The sequence below is a fragment of the Rhipicephalus sanguineus genome, chromosome 6 (assembly GCF_013339695.2).
Source record: "Rhipicephalus sanguineus isolate Rsan-2018 chromosome 6, BIME_Rsan_1.4, whole genome shotgun sequence".
NCBI classification, from domain to species: Eukaryota; Metazoa; Arthropoda; class Arachnida; order Ixodida; family Ixodidae; genus Rhipicephalus; species Rhipicephalus sanguineus.
In genome coordinates this window covers 112,830,616-112,850,716 of record NC_051181.1, presented here as the reverse complement: position 1 = coordinate 112,850,716, position 20,101 = coordinate 112,830,616, and the positions used below count along the sequence as shown (strand labels likewise).

General features: G+C 43.8%; 1 protein-coding gene across 4 annotated transcripts in view; it reads left to right on the top strand.

The window, feature by feature from the left end:
* LOC119396194 (syntaxin-binding protein 5-like) overlaps nt 1–16,689 on the top strand; it is a 55,084-nt gene extending 38,395 nt beyond the window's left edge. Inside the window, exons 20-29 of one of the 4 annotated variants that reach the window (XM_037663290.2) lie at nt 1,829–1,979; nt 4,330–4,398; nt 7,507–7,623; nt 8,242–8,358; nt 9,685–10,017; nt 10,770–10,878; nt 11,169–11,264; nt 13,132–13,256; nt 13,383–13,507; nt 13,785–16,689. In XM_037663290.2, coding sequence (XP_037519218.1) covers nt 1,829–1,979; nt 4,330–4,398; nt 7,507–7,623; nt 8,242–8,358; nt 9,685–10,017; nt 10,770–10,878; nt 11,169–11,264; nt 13,132–13,256; nt 13,383–13,507; nt 13,785–13,922 — 1,380 coding nt within the window. In that variant the 3' untranslated portion in view covers nt 13,923–16,689. Of the gene's footprint in view, nt 1–1,828; nt 1,980–4,329; nt 4,426–7,506; nt 7,624–8,241; nt 8,359–9,684; nt 10,018–10,769; nt 10,879–11,168; nt 11,265–13,131; nt 13,257–13,382; nt 13,508–13,784 lie in introns of all 4 variants that reach the window. The other 3 variants (XM_037663289.2, XM_037663291.2, XM_049416990.1) reach the window with 3 other exon arrangements.
* Nucleotides 16,690–20,101: the final 3,412 nt, after the last annotated feature.

Sequence of the window (20,101 nt, the reverse complement as noted above, 5' to 3'; positions counted from 1 at the left end):
CACAACCAAAGACGCCGCCGCTGACCCCGACACCAACACCGAAATTTCTGCGAAACGAGCTCTTTAACGCTGTCGCGTTAATAATGTGCTTGCTCAGTGCTTCAGAATTAAGTCAGTGCCCATGTTAAAGTTATTGTCATGCTATACACATGCAAATATGAAAGTTTTTTGGACCTGAGCATTGCGTTGAGGTAAAGCTGTTCTTCTTTTTATAGAAATAAAAAAACTATCTGTTCAACATGTAAGGTAAATGAAGCTCAAATGCCTATTGTGCCACTGCATAGAGTTTTGGCTGTTATCTGTTAAAGCCATGTTTAGCTAGGTGATTCAAAAAGACGTGCAGCAACCTTCATTGCAGAAGTGTGTGGCTTTGGTGTCTCTCAAGGTAATTTAAATGCTTCACTACATTCACTGCATTCGGAAGGCTGTGCATTTCTCAATTGCAGAGGAAGTTGTGGGTGACTTAGCCATGAAATTGCAAGGAAACTCCTACGGCCCACTCTTTTTAAAGTACCACCATATCTTACGCAACCTTTGAATGTTCTCACTACCATGTGGGGACGAGAGTTGTGGTGAGACTGATCAGACCGTGTGGTATATCTTTGATAAGCCACTCTTCATTCTCTTAATTATATGCATTTTAATTCAGTATGCAGTGCCAATTACGTAAGGAATTAAGTAGGCCTTTGTAAATCCAATTGCAGTGAAAGATCAACAGGTTGCTATGCCTAAATGGCCTTTATGTTCCATTGCAAACTAGTTTGTAAAACTATAATTGGGTACAGGGGGATTGACAAAAAAAATGTGGCACTGCTTCAATACTTGTCCTGAATTTTTTTAATAGTTATTCTTACAGCTTTTCTTGCTGTGTGCATAAACCTTCAAGGTCTCAAAAGGAGAAAAAAACAACACCCTCTGCATTTTCAGACAAGCTTGTGCAAGTTACACACACTGCTCTTTTCCCTTGTGCCGTGACCCACAGTGGAGATTTCACATGCGTGCTCATTGCCTTGCTGGCACCTGTTGCGTGCTCCGTATGCCTCATTTTTTTTTCTCCTCTACCCCCCGTTCCCTTGCCGTCACCTCATGCCCACTCATCTTCTGTCACATCACCCTCACATCACCTTCACCAATACCACCACCACCACCACCACAACCACCACTGGTTCCTGACTGTCCCGTGCTAATTGTGCCCTCCTGTATTGGCTGGGAGCAGAGGTCTATAGGTAGGTGGCACCTGCTTTCAGAACCTTGAGAAAAAGACAGCACTTGTGTGTTTGTTTTTGTACAGATCGCGCGTTAGGTGAAGCAGCACAAGGTTGCCAAGGTGTATTGGTGGGGCGTGCGAAAGCGGAAAGCGTTGACGGCACAGACCTGACTTACGTTGGATGTTTTTCAGTGCATTCTCAAGTAATTACATTCTTATTGGTGTGCCAAATAGGTACACAGCTTTAAGTACGGAATAATCTGCCAGCCAGCTGAATGTAAGACATACTGGCTGAATGGCTGGTGTGTAAATGAAATGTTACTGTAGTGCCATGTCTGTGGCCCGGCAACGATGGACCTTGCCAGAAATCGATAAATCGCCACCGAAAGAAGCTCCTTCCAGCATTGCATTCGGCATAGCGTACGTTTAAGTGCTATTTTTGAATGAACTCACCTCAGACTGTTTCATGCAACTCCTGAAGCATTATGTATGCGTCGATCTGTGTCCTGAAACGCTAGCCGTGCTCGGGGTGCTCCAACAGGCTGCAATGCCGTCGTGGGGGATGGGCTGCTGTGTTGCTGACTGTTGACACTTGTCCTCCTCCTCCTCCTCCTTCCTCAGATTAACGGTCTTTGCAATAGCGGCACGCTTGCAGCCCAGCCAACTCAGTCGAAGCGGCAAGCAGACTCCCGCCGCAATAAGTCACGCAAACTTCAGAAACTTCCCAACTTGGTTTCCACTGAGGAACCACCCTGTTTCAACACTTTACCAGGTGGCTGAAGAGCTCGGCTTTTATTTGATTTTTTATTCTTTCTTTCTCGTTTTGTGACACCTTCTCGGGTGAAGTCCTTTATGTGGTGCTGGTTTGGTGCTCTGTGCAGTCGCATAGATGCCTGCTTGTGTCGCTTACTTCTTGTGCATACAGTGGTTGTTTAATTGGGTAGTCATGCTGCTAGGTGTAGCTTATTTGTACACGTGTCTGGCAGTCTGCAGCCTTCTCTAACGATTGTTACTTGTGTTGTGGGTGCATTGTATGCGGTGTCCTAACTGACATGTCACAGTTGGAATGTATTAATTAATTAGTAGTCATTAGTAGTATAAATGTTAAGACATAATGATACTGGAGGCTTGTCTAGCTTTATGGCCACAATGTCAATGCAATGTTAGCAAATGAAAGCTCAACTTTCTGTTGTTTGCAATGCATAATCAATAGCCAAGCTTCTTTTCTGTGCCTAAAGAAGTGTGCAGTACCTTTACAAAGTTGTTGGGGCCTGCTACTGATGTGGAACAAGTGACTTAATGTAAAAAAAAATTATGCAAGAGCTAGCCCATTGTAAGCTTCTGAAAGTGATGCTTTCGAACATGCTCTAAGGCCTCATATACTGAACACTCAGTTTGTAAAGGGAGTGTATTAATTATATGTAGTCATTTCTAATATAAATTTTATAATGACAAAAAGATACTGGAGGCTTGTCCAGGAGTTTTCACATTATGTACAGTTGGTTTCATCTTAACAGAATCTTTCTCTTTGCTTTTTTTAAAACTGGCTTCGTGTTAGTTGGGATCCTCCGTATACATTGCATAACTAGCTTTCCTTAACAATCCAGGACTTCCGGGCTGTGCACATGCCCATAAACTCAGGTGGCTAGCTAGTAGCAATAGAACAAACATTGTTTCAGTTGCTGTGGTAAGAAAAAAAACAAGTCGATCAGAATTAGTCGAGAAGAATTTGTAAAGGTTGTTCTTTCCAGATAACTGCTTTGTTGCCAAGAAATATAGCGGCTTTAGAGGCTACAGATGGCCGATGCTAAGCACTTAAAGCTAATGTAGATAGATTTTCTGTTTGTCATTAGATAATGAGATAGACGATTAAGTTGTTGAGAAGGTCAGCCAAAATTCACTCGGCAGTCTGTGCCTGCCTGCCTGTATTTGCTTTGTGGTATTGTTTTACGTTGCCTAAAATTAACATGCATCAACCTTTCCAGCAGGTTGTTTGTAATCACTTTGAATGTACCTGTGTTCAACGAAAAAGCAGTATTACTTAAGAGTGCTGGTACTGATAGTCTGAGTGTGTTAACAGTGAGTGTGCCTACTTAGGTCACAGAGGGAGCTAGATTGCAGTGCATATTTCATAGAGCCCTAGAAAACATATGGCAGATTGAGTGCTCTAAAGTTTTTTTTAATTTTTAGTTCACCATTTACCGCTTCAAATGTGCACCTGTTAGCAGAAGTTAAGAAAATCTTATGCCTTGGGTGTACGATTGTGTGCCTGATAGTGTCTCTGGCTTCCATGGCAAGGGATTGTGTAAGTGTGCGAAATAATAGGGGCAGGTCAAGAATGCATGAAAGACTGCTTTCGCGCAAGTGTGCTCTATGGATTGCACAGTGCCCTCTCATTAACATGGTTGAATAGCACGGGGAAGAGTTCTAGCTTGAACGGGACACCTTGGTCAATTTGTACTAAGACAAATGCGTGATGGCGATGCATCACATGCATGAACAGACAAGATCAGCAGGAATTGTGACAGAGAAGGAAGCTTGTCGCACAAATGCGCCCTTAGTGATGTGGAATGGCTTGAAAAAAGTAAAATTGTGCTGAACATGCTGGTAACCTTGTATTCGATATTGTCTGGTGCCTGAAGGTCCTCTTCGCTTGCTGTCCGCACCAATAAAACGTGAATCACAGGGTCTGCACAGCAGCTGAAAGATTCACGTTTGAAGTCTGAGTTAACGATGGCCAAAGAGGGGGTAGTACCTCGACCTTACAGTCAGGCAATACTTCCAACCCATCCTTTTTCTGTTATGACGAGATGGTCAATTTCACTGTACTGTATGACAAGTGGATAAAGGTAGAAAGGTAAAGGAGAATCGGGCAGGGGTACATGCACAGATGTTCATTTCGAGAGTAGCTTGCCACTGCATTCTTGACCTGTTGCCGCTTAGTTTTGTTCAATTTAACCTTGCCTTAAGGTGTACATTACACTGTGACACCTAGTCTTTATGATTCTTCCACTTAGCAGTTCAGTTCAATGTTTCAGTTGTGTTTATCCTTGTTTCAATGAAACCAGTGTTGTAATGTGGCTCTTGTGAGGGGCTGCTCGTAAGTGCTGCTTTTTTGTTAGGAAATCCTCAAACGCCTAGAAATGAGCGGCAAGGTCTGAAGTCTCCCAGTGTCGCTTATCAGCGAGATGGTACGCCCCACTTGTTCTTGGCGCTGGGTATGGCCAGGCTTTTGGTGTGCTGCTTTTTCTCTGTCATCACCACCACCACTATCACCTACCCTCACAGCTGCGCCGACCCGCAGTGCAGCGTTGCATTTTGGCCCTTCAGCCATGAATGTTCTCTTGTCCTGCATGGGCTATCAGTGCGTAACATTCATGCAAACTGTGCACTTAAAGGAGTACCAGCCATTTTTGACTCCCATATTTTTGCGATAGATAAGGGCCCAAATTCTTTCATACCTAAAGAAAAGGCTGACAGGTACAAGAGATGCATATCTGCCACCTTTTTTTTGGATGTCATGATGTAGTGATAACGATGGTAATGCTAGGTTTGGAATTTCAAGGCCAACTTTAATATTAAATGCTATATCTCACAAGTGTTTGACAACATTTTCACTTAATGGTTGTCATTCTTTCGTGTGCAAAAAGCAATGAAAATGTGGGCAGGTACTCCTTTAATGTGGGGCTTGTGCTGTGCAGCAGTTCTCCATTTTCAATGCTGCACATTTGTTTGGCTGCCTCTGACGTAATTCCTGACGTCCTTCAAGTTTTATCTCTCTGGCACACATTAGCGCTTGAACTTAAGAACAAGTGAACTGCTACACGACACAACTTCAAAATTCATCATTCCCTCTTTTTATTTGCGTTGCATGTTGTCATCATTATGTTGAACAATCACAAGCTTGAGGAGATTTCAGGTTGAAGATTCTAGCTTTATGAAAGTTTCTAGCTTTGACGAATTAAAAAAAAAGATTGTCCAGGTCTTCTAATGCAAGTGTTCTAGCTTTTTCACTTTACCCCAGGGCTGATGTAGATGTGTTTTTGTTTGCAGTTTTTTTTTGTACTGCGACTAGGACTAGTCACAAGCACAGATCTAGCAGCAGCTACTTTGGCACTTAAAAATATTTTTTGCTTAATTGCACAAATTGTTAATCTCGTCTATACTTTAGAAGGGGTCTTGCATAGACAAGTTAAGCACATCTGGCAAGGTATTCCAAGTCAAAAATTAATGTTATAATGTTCAAGCAGAAACTTAGCTACTGTAATGGAAGCATTCGTTGTTGTAGTGCTGTGTCAAAAATTTGATCATAAGCAGAAAGACCCTTCATTGACATCATCAATGTGTTAGATGTAGTCCCTCATGGACATGCCAGCACTGCATGTGTCACGTGACATGCACTTCCTGTACATATGTAGTGTTACAGTAGATGGCTGAGTATATTTATTGTCTGAACTGTGAAAAGATTGCTGGAGCTTTTGGTGTTGTTAGGACAGTAAGCGAAGCTTCTGTGATGCTACGCATGTACTGTGCAGCGGCTGCTGGCCTTTGCCTATGTGAGCTGTGTGTTTTCATGATGATTATTGTTGTGTGCACTGAGACATTGTAATATAGCAAGACTCATCGTAGAAGAGTGATTTTACTGCAAGATTTCTTATTACTAGTCTGAAAGGTTAGTGAAAGGAGACCAATCGAGTAATGTTGCTATTACAAGCTTTGAGAACAGGGACAATTCAGGACTGCCGAATGCTTGTGTAAACTCAATACCCCTAGCCAGTGCATAAAAAATTTAAGTATCACAGGAAGCTTGATGTGAAAAATGTGCAGACTACTTTAAGTGGGATGTTGTCATCCAGCTTTGTGTGCAATATTGTATAATGCTCTTACGTCTAGGTCGAACCTCCAAGTCAGGAAAAAGGAAAAGGTGCACGTAGATAGAATGCACACACGTTAGCAATAATACTTTGTCCTTTGTATTTAACCATGTTCATTCTTAAAAACTTGAATGTTGGTTCTTGTGTCACATCAACTACCTTCAGCGCTCAAGTTATTAATCTAGTTTTCAGACAGCAGTAGACAGGTGCTCGTGCATTATGTAATACATTTTAAAACTACTCACTCTAAAAATGTTTGCACCATTTGAAGCTTAGCTTTTCTTCAAACTGTGATTGTCATCTATGTTACATGGATTTTCTTTCTTCAATGCTGCATGGCTGGCATTTCCAGTTCTCAGACATCGTCATGTCACAGCATTCTTGACAGGAAGGTAGCTAGTGCAGAACTTTTAATGAGGTCACAAACCACTGTTGGGCTTGGTGAAAAAAACACATCCTGTGACTAGCGGGCACTGTTATGAACATCTCAGTCAAATCTTGCAGTCTTGCCCAGCAAGGGGAGTTTACAAGCGCAGCGCAAAGTTGCCATTTTCTTAGGCGCCCTCTTTTATACAGAGGCCCGTCATCACTCGCTTCGAAGCTGCCAGCGCCTGCTGTTTGATGTCGAACAACGGGTAGCATGCTATTGGCCAATAGCTGGTGTAAATCAAGAGCAGTGCTTGGATGAGATGCGCTTCTTGCCACGTGGTGCCGCCACGTGGCTGCGCTGCGCTTCATAGCCTGCTAACATTACATAGTGAGCCACACTTGTGCACAGGGATCAGAGTGGGAGACAGCGATCGTGTTTCATCACGCGCACTCAAGGTCATGACACAGGCTGACATAACTTCTTTCCTCCATGCCATTCCTCCCTGTGTGGCTTCCAGCACACTCATTATGACGAGAGAAGAGTGAGCGCTTGAAATCATTACTTGGAAAAGTTGTTCATGACCCTTTTAAGGAGGATAACACAAGCTAGACAGACAATGATTAATGTTTCGGGACAAGATACACCCCAAAGGAGTGCAAGCTAGTTCTTAATGCGCAGTGTGTCATAAACCTCTGTGCACATTATTACACACTACAGACTTGGCTGCGTCCATGGCGCACCATGATTATGAAGTTGGATGACATTCCTATTTAAGGCTGGTTAGCACTTTTTGCATACGCTAAATGTCTGGTGAAGGGTTTGTTCTTTCGTATATGATTAACTGCCATTTTGGGCATGAGCTAACTTTTTTAGTAAGGATGCGTAGCTGTTGTATGTGGGCGCAACACAACATTCCTGTATATCGAAGTGCAAGTGCATGTTGGAGAAAGAACTTTGATACCGCACACCTCTCCCCTTGAGCCACAGTGTTGTTGTAGCGGACTTTTAATCGATTTATCGTGGGACGTCTGATCACTGTGCGATGTCTGTTTCAGACAAGCTGGACAGCTCTTTCTCACGGTCACGAAGCTCAAGCATGTCAAGTTTAGAAAATATTAGTTCCGAAGCAATCCTTTGTCTTAGCTATGCCGAAGCCTTCTGTCGAAAAAGTGGTGAGTAGTGAATTCCACAGAAGGGGGTGAGATTGGGTGGTTAGTTAAATTATATACATATGTACGTCAAATTTTTGTGTATGTACTTTTAGATATATGTCGGCCTACAACTTCTCCTGTTTTTGTTCTGTAGACACAGTGAAATCCCCAATACAACAAAAGAAAATAAGGAAAATTGGCTAATACTGGAAACAGTGGCTTTATTGCTAGGCACTCTGTGCCTTCATGCATGAGCCTCTATAATACACATGCTTACAATGTCGGAGGGGTGCCGAGGGAGGAATCAAGCAACTTCATTGCTGCCATATTAACATTGCAAGCTGCTTTCCAGCACGGATTCCAGTGATGCAGGTTACCGTCGCAGGAAGCCATAAAAACAAGTCGTTTCTAAAGTTCAGCTGTCAGACAGCTAAACTGCTGTTCTGCTGCGATATCCTGTTGTAAATTTTGTCATTGCTTTCGGTGCTTCCATGAAGCAACACACTAGAGTACATGAGCAGCTGGAAACGAAATAAATGGCGAAAGAAATTCCCAAGTGTCCCTTTTAAAACTTAGTATAACAGAAAGTGTAGCAGTACATGTTTTGACTCAGTGACGCACTTTGTTTGCCTTGCACAGACACATCAACATCCCCTAGTCTTTGGGTTGGCACTCATCTCGGATCTGTGCTCGCCATTTCCCTCTCTGTGCCCACTGAATCAAGGCACACGCAACCAGTCATTGCCTCTCCAAGTGGTGAGTGCCATTCAAGTCATCATGCTGAGTGCCGCTGTGCTGCAATCCTGGGGCACAGCAGGCTAAAGAAGGCACAATGTTTACGTTTAGCATTTTTTTCACTCCCTTCTGGCTCTGTTTTCTTCCCTAAAGTCCAGTGTGTTTGTAAAAGCTAGGTGATGCGAATATTGCGAGGCAGCACGAAATGTTTCTACCACCCGAAAACTGTACCATCAAAGGAATGGCAAAAGTCAAGAAAACTTGTGGCAAGTAAACTTCCAAATGTTTTCCAACTCCGTATGCTGTTTGAGGCATGAGGCAACAGGAACCAGCCTTAATGCTTATATCTGACACATCTCCAAAGCTTAGGCAACCTCCAACACTAGGCGTGCAGGAAGGAAAGAAGCACGCATCAAACAAACAACCACGTCGCCAGGCATTGCGCCTGCCTCAGATTACATACAAAATTGGTCGCGTTGGACAGCTATGCACTGAGTCACGCTACGAGCTGGCACAGCCAGTACGGCTGCGCAGGGTGCTCTGATCACCTTTCCCCCTTGTTCCCTCCTTCATTGTGAGCATTAGGCTCGGAGGGGAGAGAGAGAGAGAAAGAGGTTGCATAGAGCAAAAAGGCACAGAAAGAGAGCGTTCATCAGAGTGAGTGCACACCATTTCTCGGATAACATAACCTGATGGGACGTCAAATGCTGGCTAATTGATGTCATGCTCACCTGAGGTGGCCTGATGGCTACAGGCTATCAGCATCCCATGTCGGCAGCCGAAGTCACAGTTTTCACGTTCTGTAGCATCCGCAGTTGCATCGCAGTACATTTGGAAGTACAGCTGACGGTTGAATGCATGTATGCCAAGGATTACAGCCATGGAATATTGCGAATGTTTATTGCACCAGAATTTGTACCAACTGTGATTGTGTCACAATGGTTTTGCTGTAATTTCTTTATATCTGCAACCATTTTGGATTTTCAAGAGTGATTTGTATCACACATTTTTGAAATCTTTGTTTTTGTTGGGGCTCCAAAGCTGAACTAGTGCAACATTTAATTTCGAGGACAGCTTGCCTATTGTACCGAGTATATATATGTGTCATTACTCACATGTGTGAGTACCACAGTAGGTCGGTGAAGTGAAGCCTCAGTGAAATCTCTGAAATTGCACTGATGCCGTGTAAAACTTCAGAGCGGGAATATTGGTTTTCTACACTCAAATTCCAACGTCTTCACATCGAAGAGATAGAGAATTGAGAAAGAATGCCTCACTGAAGAAATTGAGTGTTGCTCGGTAATATCCGTTTGATGTAGAGCTCTTCCTCTGTCCTTTTGCATGCAGGGAGCATATTTCGGTTGAAGGGTCCCATCCTGTCCATCTCCTTTCTGGACAGCAGCGGTGTGCTGATGCTTCCGATGAGTGAACAGTGGAAGGACAGACCAGACTCGCGGGAGCGGGACGATCGACGGTTGCGCAGTGTGCCATCGCGGGGTGCCCGCATCTCGCCCACAACATCCCAGTCATTGGAGCCTCGGGACACCCAGTTTGTGGTAATGGCCTCAGAAAAGCAAGCACGCATTGTGGCCCTGCCCTCCCAGACGTGCCTATACAAGGCGACCCTCACAGAGACTTCCTTTGTTGTATGTGCTGAGGTGCTCTCCATCAAGAGCATCGGTGAGTGTGTTGAACAGCATTCTGCGATAAAGAAGCTTTCTGCACTCTTTGGCATGGGCTGAAAGTAGTATTAGAATGGTAACGAATGAAAGAAGGGGAATCTAAGGAAAACATATTCAGCGCTAGCCGACAAGGATGCAAGAGAGACAACACCACAATGCACTAATGTGTTAGCATTGCCATAATGAGAATGCTAAAGGAATTTAAGGGCTCGTTTTTCTTTGTTAGACAAAACCTTAACGAGAACCAACAGAGTCAACTCAAGGAGAGTATAGGGGGCGTTATTTGTAGTATTTATGACACAAGTATGAAGCTATTAAAATGGACAAAAAGACAGCTTGCCATTAGCAGGGGCCGAACCCGCAATCACTGAATGGACACGGTCGATGCTCGACCGTGTCTGTTGAGCATCAGACATGTTATTCGGGGGTTGCGGGTTCTATCCCTGTCGCCGGCAAGTTGTCTTTTGGTCCCCTTTAATTTCTTTACATTTGAGTCATAATTACTGCAAATAACGCCCCGTATACTTTTCTTGGCTTGGTTGTCTGTTGGTTTTAGAATGATAACGGTATTACCTAAATGTTATGACAGGTGGTTCCATCTCTTCATATTTGTAAAGAGGTGCTCATAAAGAAAGAAAGACTCTGTGTTGAATGTGACAAAGCTTACAAAGGCATCTGGAAATAGGTCATCTTTAGAGTTCTGACCTGCCATTACATCCTGTTTTTTTTTTTTTACTTTCTCATTTACAGATACTGCATGCTTGGTGTGTTACATTGCAAATGGCAACATTGTTGTGTACAGCCTTCCTAGCCTTAAACCACTTTACGAGACAGACTTCCTGCCACTTGTCGACATGAGGTATGTGTTTTTTGGAAAGTTTTGTTGTCATGTTTCATACAGATATACCACTGGTGGAGTTGGAGCCCATCCGTTAGCATCAGTGGGCATGACTTGTTTAACACAGATTCACCAGAGCAGTGCTGCGCATGCCTTCTTTTTTTATTCCCATTGTTCTTTCTTTTGTTCTTCTGCAATCACACATAAAATGTTCAGCTGTTCCATTGCTTGAACTTGGCTGAAGGTCCACTTTGAGTAATTGTCTTCAACCATGCCATGGCCTGTAATATGGCTTTCACCTTACTTTGCAGAATTGCGAGGACCTTTTGCTTTAGCAAGAATGGGCATGGAATGTTCTTGTGCTCCCCATCAGAATTACAGAAGTTCACCATTTCTTCTGATTTTTGGTGAGTTTTCCTCCAGTGTGCTGAAAATGCCTATCTTCAGTTGTCAATGTGAAGAAACTCTGTGTAGTACTAAGCAAACAACACATTGCAGTACATTTAACTTTTATTTTGCCTTTCTGTGCACAATACAGATTCTGCAATCTTCACATTCAACTTGAGAACATAATATAGTGGAACAGACAATTGAGCAAGCTGGCCACTAAACTCATGCACGGAGCAAGAGAAATGGGATGTGGGCTGACTCACAAATAAGAAGTTTATTAAAGTGAACACATACTGTTGTATAAGATTGTGTAACACTTGTTTTTGTAGAATAGTTTCTGAGAGCTCATGACGTGATCGCGCATCAAAGTATGTGTTCATTTTAATAAACTTAGTTGCGAGTCAGTGCCCATACCAATTGTCTTCTTGCATCCACATGTTGTTTGCGCTGTTTTTTAAGGCATGGGCAAATACTGCAATAATCGAATTCGCTTTGACATGAATTTAAAATTTTCGAAATTTTGAAGTATCCGAAAGGGAACGAATATACGTATATTTTGCCGCATGTAACCCATCTGAAAAGGTGGCTTTACTGCAGCGTGGGGCTGCTATGCCGTGAGACCACCTATCCAGGAGAAATCCGCACTGCTGTTAAACCACACCTCAAGATTAAATTTAGATATTACCTGCACTGCGGTTAATTTTTTTTAAAGTTTAAAAGCGTGTTATATGGGTTTACATGTGCTAAGTATAGCAAATTTTAAAACATAACCCATTTTATCGCTTATAACTTGCATGCTACTACTGTTAAAGTCTTGCTACTATTCAGATTTCTTTTCACTTCACTTTAAACAAAAAAATAGACATTCGCACTAACCTAGTTATAAGTCTCAGAATTTTTTTAACTATTGTGCCTCACCGCTTTTCATTATGTATGCGTGACTGCATAACACCACTGCATTGCAGAGAAGAGGACTTTTGCGACCCATCATTCTGCAACACTTCTTGCGCCCCCTGCCATGCTTTCTGTGCCCTCAAGCAATCGGCGAGCATGATGAAGGTGGATTCGGCACCGTTGCCGACAGTGGCAAATCTGTTGAATAAAAAAAAAGGCACGTTAAAGCAACTAGGCCTAGTGTTGCAAGGCACACTACTCAGCACCACGCTACGGCGGCGAGCAGATCAACGTGCAAGCGTGCTGGTTTGAGGGTGCAAAACAGTCAAAATCACGGTGGTGGGGTGCTTTTATTAATGCTGTTTCACACACCTGAAAATAACATACGGCAAAAGATTTCAACATCCGTAGTTGCAGACATTTTTATACAGATCCCTTGACTCGATTGGGCATAGAGACTTGTATGTCCTGGCAGGGTCAAAAGTTCGTCGTGCAGGTTCAACAAAAAAAGTAATATATCCTAGTCAAACACCCTAGTCTGGGCATGCAACCTGCATTTTCGTTGTCAGACCCGTAGTGGAGTATGCGACCAACATACTGCTGTAATCGTAATCTGATTATGGCTGCCCAGAAAAACTAGGCTGATATCAAGCTTTTTTGCTGAACCTTCATCTCGTAAACATTCAACCCTGCCTGTATATGGAGGATACATATGTTATTTGGATGCAAAGGCATCCGAATCGTCAGTCATGTCTGAAAATTCAGGTGTCTAAAAAGTTCATTGTTGATTTTATTTGGGCGCATTAGGTACAGAGGTGAATTATCTTTAATAAATTGCAGTAGTTAGCTTAATATAAAGCTGTATAAAGCTGTATAAAGCTGTATATCAACAGCATTTAGTGCTGTTGATATAGTTGCAGGAGTGCCATGCTTTCTGTTTTTTTAATCGTTTTAGTTGACTTTACATATTTCCATGTACCTGTCTTGCAGTGCCAACTTGCAGGAAATGCTTGGTACCATATTCTTAAACAAGGAAATGCCAGAAGCACCGAAGCAAAGCTTCTTCAAAGGTCTATTTGGAGGTGGACAAAGTGTGCTGGACCGAGAGGAACTCTGTGAGTGCACCAGTCAGATTACATGGCGGCAGGTTCTTGCTTTCTCTCGCTGTCCACCCAAATTCCAAGCAGTCTGTGAACGTTATTTGCTAATCTTCCACTTTCATGGTCTCACCATGGTTGCAGTTGGTGAGGCAAGCGGCAAGCCATCAAAGACTGTTGCTCGTCACATCCCTGGAAGTACTGGCAACATGGATGCCATGAGGGCACAGGCTGGCACACTGGCTGGAGAAGTCATGAGGGCTAGGCAGGTGAGTTCACAAGGCATTTTGCAGACTGTCTGAATAAGCTCACAGCACGAACCAGCACGATTCACATTTAAATGCGAGGAAATGTAATTGTTGTAGCTCTACATAATGCAAGTCCATGTTTTAATTGATGTAACATAGTGGACACGAAAGATTGTAGATCATGTGGGCTGTGAAACATGTACTACCTGGAAGGACCCCGTGTAAAAGTGTCAACGCTTGCTGCTCGTATGTTTTGTCGCACGATCTCTCACAAGCTTTCCCTGCGATTGCTCTCCAGGGGCTGACGGAACGTGGCGAGGCCCTCACGCAGCTTGAAGAGCGCACCGCCCGCATGATGTCCGAGGCTGAGAGTTTTGCCAACACCACGCACCAGCTCATGAACAAGTACAAGGATAAGAAGTGGTACCAGTTTTAAGGGGGAAAGAAAAATGACGACAGGAGGAGGTCTGCGAAACCCTCTCACTCGCTCTCCTGGTGTGTGCCTCCACTCTGTGATTTTCACAACAGGGTGACAAACGCCAGCTTGATTCGCTGACGCTTTCGACGCATCTCTCAGAATGGCGAGATCGCATCACTCGGTGATTAGGACGGCGAGAGCAGGAGCAGTCTGTGGACGGCCAAATCAGTCTTGTCCGACACCTTCTCGTATGGGCTTTATCAACTTGGACCCGCATTACTGTTTATATCGAAACGGCTCAAAACAGTACTGAATCATATAACGGCAGCTGGACAGATAGAGCGCTATAGAAAGGGAGTTACCGTCTCTGCATGCACTCTTTATATACTGCATACTCTCAAGTATTTCCTCTGTCATTGCCAACAGCTAAGAGTAAGGAAAGTATTGACTGGCTTGGCAGAGCGTGAGATCTTGTAGTAAAGCTTTCTAAGCAAACTTCGCGAGTAGCAATGGGAGCGTGCTAGAGGCAAAAGAGAAACAAGCCTAAGTTCTGTGTGTGTGATGCCAATAGCAATAGGCAGTCTTTGCCTGCTTTTTTACCGTCTGGATGCAAGTCACGCTAACGTGTGGTTGGCTGGGATACCTTATCTGTGCATGTGGGGTGCAAGTGCATGACTTGAAGACTTCAGATTTCTCAGTCACCGGGCAAATATACCTCACAAACAATAAGGCACTGTTTTTCTTTCCCTTTAGCATTGGACGAGAGGGCTCCCTTGTCTGCTGCTTCGTTATGAAAGGAGAGTTGTGAAATGTAAATTTGTGGGAAAAGAGCAGTGGGAAAGTCTTCAGAAGCACATAGTACGAAACAGCGAATCAAAAAGCGTATATGCATTGTTTCTATATATTGAGCAAGATCAAAACTGTGCTTGTCATGACTGTATTGGCAACTTTTTCTAGCCTTGACAACTGCAAGTGGTCTTAGACAGCCTACGCAACAAAAGCTTATTGCTTTTCCTTCCTGATGACTAGAGCACGACCCTGCATAAAAGCACGGAGTTTCATATAGCGTGAGCTTTGAAAGCTACGAGTGTATATCCACACAGCAGCTTGTACACGCTTCACTGCGGCAGCTACTGTGACACCGATCACCTTCTGTTGCAGCTGAGCTGTCGGGTGGAAACAGTATTTCTTTTCTACTGGTGGCTCGGCTATAACTGGCTCTCAGTGGATGCTACAACGAAAAAAAAAAAAGAAGTGTCTTCATAGGTTATATTGCTGATACATATAATATCCCTTAAAGTGCAATCCGTTATCAGACAGTTTCCTTTATAGTTTACTGCGTGCATTCAGGTTCTGGACCACCATCCTGCACAAGAGTCCTCCATCAGCTTGTTAACACTAAGCAACTTCTATGGCACTGCACACTTCTCATTCGCTGGAGTAGGCATAAGTAACAGCTGCGTTAATGCACGATGTGCGCCATTGTTGGTAAGGCTCGTTTAAGGGTATATACTTTGGAATGTGGAAGTCTTGCGTTGTGTCATGCCTGGTGTTTCTCTCCGCACATTAGCATCTGGCGCCGCTTCCTTGCGGGAGATGCGTCGAAAGTTGGCGACTTCTGCGGTTTGCTGCCCTGTGACGTACATTCCTCAGTAGGAAGGTCGTAACTCTATTCCACTGCTGTGTGTCCCGTTCCTTTAAAAAAAGAAACTATTTAATTTTGAGCATTCGTTCAGTTCTCACTTCTCTTTTTGATTATTCTATCTTCTGTTTGTAATGTTTGTTTCACGTGCCCAGAGCAAGCGAAAGATTAAAAATAAAAAGACGTAACACACACCACCAACCACCACACAGTCCCGCCATGCAGCAGAAATCACCAGCACCACCACACCACCAACTGGATGTGTACGATGTGTATATATGTAGCATCAGAAAATGTTGACTGTTTAAGTGGTTCCACACACTTTTTCTGTAGTGTTTTGCCGTTTCCTGTATTGTATTTCTTGGGGATCAGTGTTATGATGATGAAGTCAGTGAAGGCAAGATGCAGGGGTCTAAAATGCGACATGCCTTTTTCGTTTCTTTCCTTCGTTTTCTTTTTTCACCTTTGTTTGTTCGCTTCTGTTGTTACTAAAAGATTCCTGAGGTATTTTTCTAGAAGAGGCTTTGAAACCCATATATGCAATTTGCCAAGTCACGTAGAGGCGCTCTTCGCAGTGTTGTTTTCTGTTCTCATCTTCCCAGTAGACTACAAACACTGCAGCTATCTCTTTGTTCCTGTTGTGTTTTTCTTTTGTCCTTTAGAGTCTTGCCTTCACTGTGCAGATTGTGAGCAAACAGTTCTTCCATGGAAAGGTGTGAACTCTTTTCAACCATTCTGCTCTTGAGTAGGCGTTTAGGGATTTTCGGATGGGATAGGAAACTCTCTCCAAGAAACGATAGCATGCAATCTCCAGCTCTCGTGAGAGAGGGATGCAACTTAAGATGAATAATAAAAAAAGTGCATCGATGATTCAATCGTATATTAAGCGGTGGCAGTTTGTTTTCTGCACTTGTTTTTTTGTAGCGAGATTATGAAAAACTGTTTCTGTGATCAGCGGCATCAAGTACAATTGTAAATAAAGGATATGTACGAGTTGGCGCAATGCCACACCTTGTCTGTTGCCGTTGTGTATTAAGTATGAGGTTGATTAAATTTCTTTCTTGTTTTGTTTTTCTACACGCTTGAGTTTTCTTGTACCCGGTTGTCATCCACTGGACAATTAAACGAATAGAAATGTTGCAACCTCTGCTCTGTCTGTGGTTCTTATTGTTGTTGTTTGCAGCTATTATGGAGTTCGGTGTAAATGGCCTTGTGGCAAAACTGCTGACTCACTTTTGCTCGTATTTTTACGCAGAAGTGGCACTTTGCGGTGCACTTCACTTATTGTACTTTGCTTAATACAGTTGTATGTTCCATTTGTATAATGAATAAGTACACACGCTTATAGGAGAGCATGATGAATAAGTACACAAGCTTGCTAGCAGTGCAACGAGTTTCTCTGTGCCGAACCGCTAAACTCGGCAACAGCTTGCTGCTTCGTTTCTACAAAGCGATGTGCACTTGAAAGCCGTGTCGTATAACACAGCAATGGAGAATTGGCAAAATACTGCATGACGTGATTAGGTGCTTGCCTATTAAAAGCGTGCAGTATGCATAGAACAGTGCTACGCCACACGCGCAGCCGAGCTGACAGAGAAACATGCTCATTATGAAAAGGTTGTTGCTGGTGTGTTTGACCGTGGCCGCTATCTTGCCTTCGCCTTTCTGACGCTTATCCTTAGAGGCCTCACCGTAATTGCACGGAAGTGTGAATCATTGATCCACCGGACTCCGCAGTTACCTAAAAGCAGAAGGCCTTACACGGCACATTGTGGCGTTGGCAAGTTCAGGGCAGCAGTTAGCTTTCATGCAACGAAAGGTCATCGCAGTTATTGGTCCTTGCTTCTTGCATTTATGGCTTCATGCATTCCAAGGTCTTGTTTGAGTAGGCAGTGGTAACTGTACACAACGGCGTCGGAAATGTTGCCGTGCGAAAGCTGATTACGGCTTCATGCTCCCACCTATTTTTTCAGTACCGAGTGGCACTCTTTGCTCTCTTCCAGACCTCCCAGTCAGGTGCCGGCACATGTTGTCAGGAAAATCTTATATAAAAAAAATTGAGTGGAATGAGTTAGGCTGAGGTTTAAATATGGGAGTGGGCATTAACGTATGCAATTAATTGAGACTGGTGTCAAAGTTAGAAATCAGTATAAACAGCAATCAGTGTAAATGGTTCGGCAGTCTAGCACGAAATTGAGGGTTGTGGCCGAAGTGAAGGCATATTTTAGTGTCTTAGATGCCTTGACAGGAAAAGTGATGGTTGGTCGGTCGTTCCGTTCTTTTCGTCCGCCCGCCCATCCATCCATCTATCCATTATGCCGCCTAAGTCTTTGGCACTTCCTGGCCATTTCATTAACTTGGTGTATACTTAATTGGTATGACATGACATGAATGTATGATGAGCATAAATGATAAATCACTTAGCAGGAAACGAAATTTCATCTTGAAGAATTTGAATGATTCAGCTAAAAAATAAATGGACCACCTCCCTGCCATCTTATGTTTAGTTTTGCTATCGCACTCTCCTGCGATATGGCAATATTTATGAGCTCTGGTTAGAGTGGAAATGAAGTTTACTGTGACTGTGCTTGCGCATGAACTTTTGTGGAGGGAAGTCTTTTTATCATAAAATCTGCTGCAAGCATAGGTTGGCAAAAGAAATGGAGCTGAGTAATACTTGCTTAAGAAATTAGTTTTTTCGCTTAGGGCTCACTCGGCTCAGACTCGCCAACATTTTCCTCAACTGGAATCTATGAGACTCTGTTCGATATCAGCCCGAGTGAGTCGACTCATGAGTGAGTATGCCGACCTATCTCGGTGCACAGTCTGCTGTTTCCAATAAAGGAACCATTTGATAGTAAGCGCCTTGTCCTGTGTCTTCTGTTGTCCCGTTCGCACTGTTTCACCAAGAATCTTCAGTTTTGCTTCCTCTGGAGAGGGGATGAGGGAGTCTGTACTTTGTGCTTGTCATACATGCTTTTTTTTTTCACTTCAGATATTGCACTTTCTCCAGGACCGCCAAACGTAAAATGTGGGCTTATCCTGCCGCCAGTGTCATAACCAAGTACGCGAATGCCATGGAAAGACAGTATGGCATGTTTGTTTATGCGGTGTTGCAGAAGCATAGTTTGTTGAAGCTTAGCTGACGTATGTCTTGGAGAGTGTTCGTCACCGAATGCAAATTATAGCTTTGTGAAAAGCACCTCAACACGACTCACTCGGACTCAAGTTTTCCTCAAATGGCCTAACTCGCCAAAATTTTCTCAACTGGACTCGCTCGGGCTGAGAATCATGGCTTCGTCCGAGTCTGGGTGAGTCCAACTAAGTCGACTCATGAGTGAACTTGCCGACCTCTAGTTGCAAGTGATGACTTGTGTACTTTCTTTCGAACCACTTCCGCGCTCCCCTCGGAAATATGTTTTTGTTTCTTTCTTAGAGGCTAAACAAGCTCTAGGTTATGCTGGGTGGCCACCATCGCATCTCGTGCTATGGGCCTCACTGTAATCGTCAGTACACTGTTCCTTGGTATCGCATTTTGCACAGGTTGGTCACCCTCGGCAGCATCGCATGCACGATTGAAGTTCTCACATTTGAATAACGTAGCGGGTTTAGAATATAGTCCGTCATGAAGCCTGATGGAGTCGCTCTGTAAGGTGTTAGGTGAAGTGGTAGAACTAAATGTGAGTATTAAAGGCTGTCATGAGTAAAGGCGCACGAGGCACGTGCCTCCTTGATCTGAAGTGGGGGTCGGGCAGGCAGATGTGATCGAGTGTCATTTTGAGCTCTGTATGCCATGGATGGATGGATGGATGAATAAAGGGAAAAAATTTTCGGGAGGGGGGGAGGGGGGGCACTAGAGTTACTGTATATGCTACGTTTAGGTAGCAGAGTTGCGCATCTGTCTTCCAACGCCGCTAGCAACCATGCATTGCGGAGAAGCTGCCGCCTGGGCCAATTTTTTTATTTCTCGACGCCTCCGCTGCAGCGAACTGAATTAACACTAGCCATCGACAGTCAATGTTTATCGCCGGTCTTCGACACGCCAGACAGGTTAATCGGCGACGCGGTAAGCATGTCGCCTGCAAAAAAATTCCACAGCATATCCACGGGATGAATGATGATGAGTGGGGCGAAGCTCTCGTACGGCAGGATCTTGGCGGCGGCGTCGCGCAGCTTCACGCCCAGTGCATCATCAACGACGTGAGATCGGGCCGGTTTGTGCTAAAGGGTCGATGAGAGTCATGGCGACTTGCAGCCACTTTAATTTTACATGTACGCTGTGAATTTTTATTGTTTAATCACGCACAGGAGAAATCTCACCAGGCACTACCTTGGAGGTAAACAATGGCTGCTAATGGGGAATGAGAGACAGAAGTCGGCTTTTAGCTAACACTTACACTTCTACTTCTACTAACGTTTCCTACTGGAACATGCCAATGGCTGCTAATGGGGAACGAGAGACAGAAGAAGTCGGCTTTTAGTTAACGCGCACGCTGCGAATTTTTTATTGTTCAACAACGCACAGGAGAAATCTCCCACCGGCACCACCTTGGAG